Below are 3540 nucleotides of genomic sequence, written 5' to 3' on the forward strand. Positions count from 1 at the left end.
GGGCGGAGCTTCAAGGGGCTGGGCTCCCCGTGGGTGGGGTGGTCTGGTGGGCGGAGCTCCCTGTGGGCAGGGCTGGTGGGTGGGCGGAGCTCCCCGTGGGCGGGGCCAGCAGGTGGGCGGGGTCACCAGGTGGGCGGGGCCTCACTCTGCCCCCCCCCCCGCAGGTGGTGGTGGCCACCAACATCGCGGAGACGTCGGTGACCATCGACGGCATCGTCTACGTGCTGGACCCCGGCTTCTGCAAGCAGAAGAGCTACAACGCGCGCACCGGCATGGAGGCGCTCGTGGTGACGCCCTGCTCCAAGGTGGGACACCCCCCGTGTCACCCATGTCACCCCCGTGTCACCCGTGTCACCCCCATGTCACCCGGTGTCACCCGGTGTCACCCCGGGTTCTGCGAGCACGAGAGCTACAGCGCGCGCACCGGCATGGAGGCGCTCGTGGTGACACCTTGTTCCAAGGTGGGACACCCCCCGTGTCACCCATGTCACCCCCATGTCACCTGTGTCACCCCCGTGTCACCCCCGTGTCACTCCCACGTCACCCCTGTGTCACCCGGTGTCACCCCGGGTTCTGCGAGCACGAGAGCTACAACGCGCGCACCGGCATGGAGGCGCTCGTGGTGACACCTTGTTCCAAGGTGGGACACCCTTGTGTCACCCGCGTCACCCCCATGTCACCTGTGTCACCCCATGTCACCCGCGTCACCCCCACGTCACCCCTGTGTCACCCGGTGTCACCCCGGGTTCTGCGAGCACGAGACCTACAGCGCGCGCACCGGCGTGGAGGCGCTCGTGGTGACGCCCTGCTCCAAGGTGGACACCGGTGGCACCCCTCGTGTCACCCGGTGCCACCCCTCGTGTCACCTGCGTCACCCGGTGCTGCCCCTCGGGTCACTGTGTGTAACTCGTGTCCCCCCGTGTCCCCAGGCGTGGGCCAACCAGCAAGCGGGGCGCGCGGGCCGCGTGGCGCCCGTGTCCCCCCATGTTCCCCAGTGTCTCCGTGTGTCACCTGTGTCCCCATGTCCCCCCATGTCCCCCTGTCCTCATGTGTCACCTGTGTCCCTATGTTCCCCAGTGTCCCCATGTGTCACCCAGGTCCCCATGTTCCCCAATGTCCCCATGTTCCCAATGTCCCCATGTCCCCAATGTCCCCATATTCCCAATTTCCTCATGTCCCACCCATGTCCCCAATGTCCCCATGTCCCCAATGTCCCCATGTGTCACCCATGTTCCCAATGTCCCCATGTCCCCATGTCCCCAATGTCCCCGTGTGTCACCCAGGTCCCCATGTTCCCCAATGTCCCCATGTCCCCATGTCCCTATGTGTCCCCATGTCTCCAATGTCCCCATGTGTCACCCGTGTCCCCAATGTCCCCATATTCCCAATTTCCTCATGTCCCACCCATGTCCCCAATGTCCCCATGTCCCCATTGTCCCCATGTGTCACCCACGTCTCCATGTTTCCCCATGTCCCAAATGTCCCCATGTCACCCATGTCCCCATGTCCCACCCGTGTCCCCAATGTCCCCATGCTCCCCCATGTCCCCATGTCCCCATGTCCCCCAATGTCCCCATGTCCCCAATGTCCCCATGTGTCACCCATGTCCCCAATGTCCCCATGTCCCACCCGTGTCCCCAATGTCCCCATGTGTCTCCCATGTCTCCATGTTCCCCCGTGTCCCCAATGTCCCCATGTCCCCATGTCCCACCCGTGTCCCCATGTCCCCATGTGTCACCAATGTCCCCAATGTCCCCATGTCCCCATGTGTCCCCATGTGTCACCCATGTCCCCAATGTCCCCAGTGTCCCCATGTCCCACCCGTGTCCCCTGTCCCCCCAGGCGTCGGCCAACCAGCGCGCGGGGCGCGCGGGCCGCGTGGCGCCCGGCAAGTGCTTCCGCCTCTACACGGCCTGGGCCTTCCAGCACGAGCTGGAGGAGGAGACGGTGCCCGAGATCCAGCGCGCCAACCTGGGCGCCCTGGTGCTGCTCTTGAAGAGCCTGGGTGAGCGGGGACACTGGGGACATCATGGGGACATCATGGGGACATTGGGACACAATGGGGACATTGAGGACATTGGGACACAGTGGGACATTGAGGACATTGGGACACAGTGGGACATGGGCCAACCTGGGCGCCCTGGTGCTGCTCTTGAAGAGCCTGGGTGAGCGGGGACACTGGGGACATCGTGGGGACATCATGGGGACATTGGGACACAATGGGGACATTGAGGACATTGGGACACAGTGGGGACATTGAGGACATTGGGGACATCATGAGGACATGGGCCAACCTGGGCGCCCTGGTGCTGCTCTTGAAGAGCCTGGGTGAGCGGGGACGCTGGGGACATCATGGGGATGTTGGGGACATCATGTGGACATTGGGGACATGGGGACATTGGGGACATCATGGAGACATTGGGGACATGGGGACACAATGGGGACATTGAGGACATTGGGACACAGTGGGACATGGGCCAACCTGGGCGCCCTGGTGCTGCTCTTGAAGAGCTTGGGTGAGCAACGTGGGGACATGGGGACATCATCGGGACATTGGGGACATTGGGGACATTGGGACACAATGGGGACATGGGGACACAGTGGGACATAGGCCAACCTGGGGGCGCTGGTGCTGCTATTGAAGACCCTGGGTGAGCAACGTGGGGACACTGAGGACATTGGGACATCACGGGGACATTGGGGACATCATAGGGACATCATGGACACATTGGGGACATGGGGACATTGGGGACATCATGGGGACATGGGCCAACCTGGGCGCCCTGGTCCTGCTATTGAAGAGCTGGGATATGTGGGGACGTGGGGACATCATGGGGACATCGTGGGGACATGGGGACATCACGGGGACATCATGGGGACACGGGCCGACCTGAGCGCCCTGCTCCTGCTGCCCAAGAGCCCGGGTGACGTGGGGACATCCTGGGGCCATTAGGGACACCGTGGGGACGTGGGGGACACCATAGGGATACGGGTGGACATGGGGCAGGGGACACTGGGGCATCTCAGGGACCTCCTGGGGAGGCCGTGGGGCCGTCGGTGGTGCCGGCGCTGGTGCCGGTGACGTTGGGGGTGGTGACACTGCGGGTGCGGGTGACCCCGGGGGTGGTGACGCCGCCGGTGACGGTGGCTTTGGGGTGTCCCCGCAGGCATCAACGACCTCGTGCACTTCGACTTCCTGGACCCGCCGCCCCACGAGACGCTGGTGCTGGCGCTGGAGCAGCTCTACGCGCTGGGCGCCCTCAACCACCTGGGCGAGCTCACCACGGTGCGGGGACACGGCGGGACACGGGGACACGGGGACACGGGGACACGGGGACATGGGACATGGGACATGGGACACGGGGACATGGGACACGGGGACATGGGACACGGGACATGGACATGGGGACACGGGGACACGGGGGGACATGGGACATGGACATGGGGACACGGGGACACGGGGACATGGGACATGGGACATGGACACGGGGACACGGGGACATAGGACATGGACATGGGGACATGGGGACATGGGGGACA

At 64.5% G+C, this 3540-nt stretch overlaps 1 protein-coding gene across 1 annotated transcript in view; it reads left to right on the forward strand.

Moving 5' to 3' along the window:
• The window catches only part of DHX16 (DEAH-box helicase 16), a gene marked incomplete at its 5' end in the record, with an annotated part of 12387 nt that overhangs the window by 3069 nt on the left and 5778 nt on the right, over nucleotides 1-3540 (forward strand). The window contains 3 exons of the mRNA XM_026052199.1: nucleotides 165-305; nucleotides 1843-2005; nucleotides 3168-3286. Of these exons, the coding sequence (XP_025907984.1) occupies nucleotides 165-305; nucleotides 1843-2005; nucleotides 3168-3286 (423 nt within the window). The remainder of the gene's footprint in view (nucleotides 1-164; nucleotides 306-1842; nucleotides 2006-3167; nucleotides 3287-3540) is intronic.

This window comes from Nothoprocta perdicaria, unplaced genomic scaffold (genome assembly GCF_003342845.1).
Source record: "Nothoprocta perdicaria isolate Ctin4 unplaced genomic scaffold, notPer1 scaffold_848, whole genome shotgun sequence".
Lineage (NCBI taxonomy): Eukaryota > Metazoa > Chordata > Aves > Tinamiformes > Tinamidae > Nothoprocta > Nothoprocta perdicaria.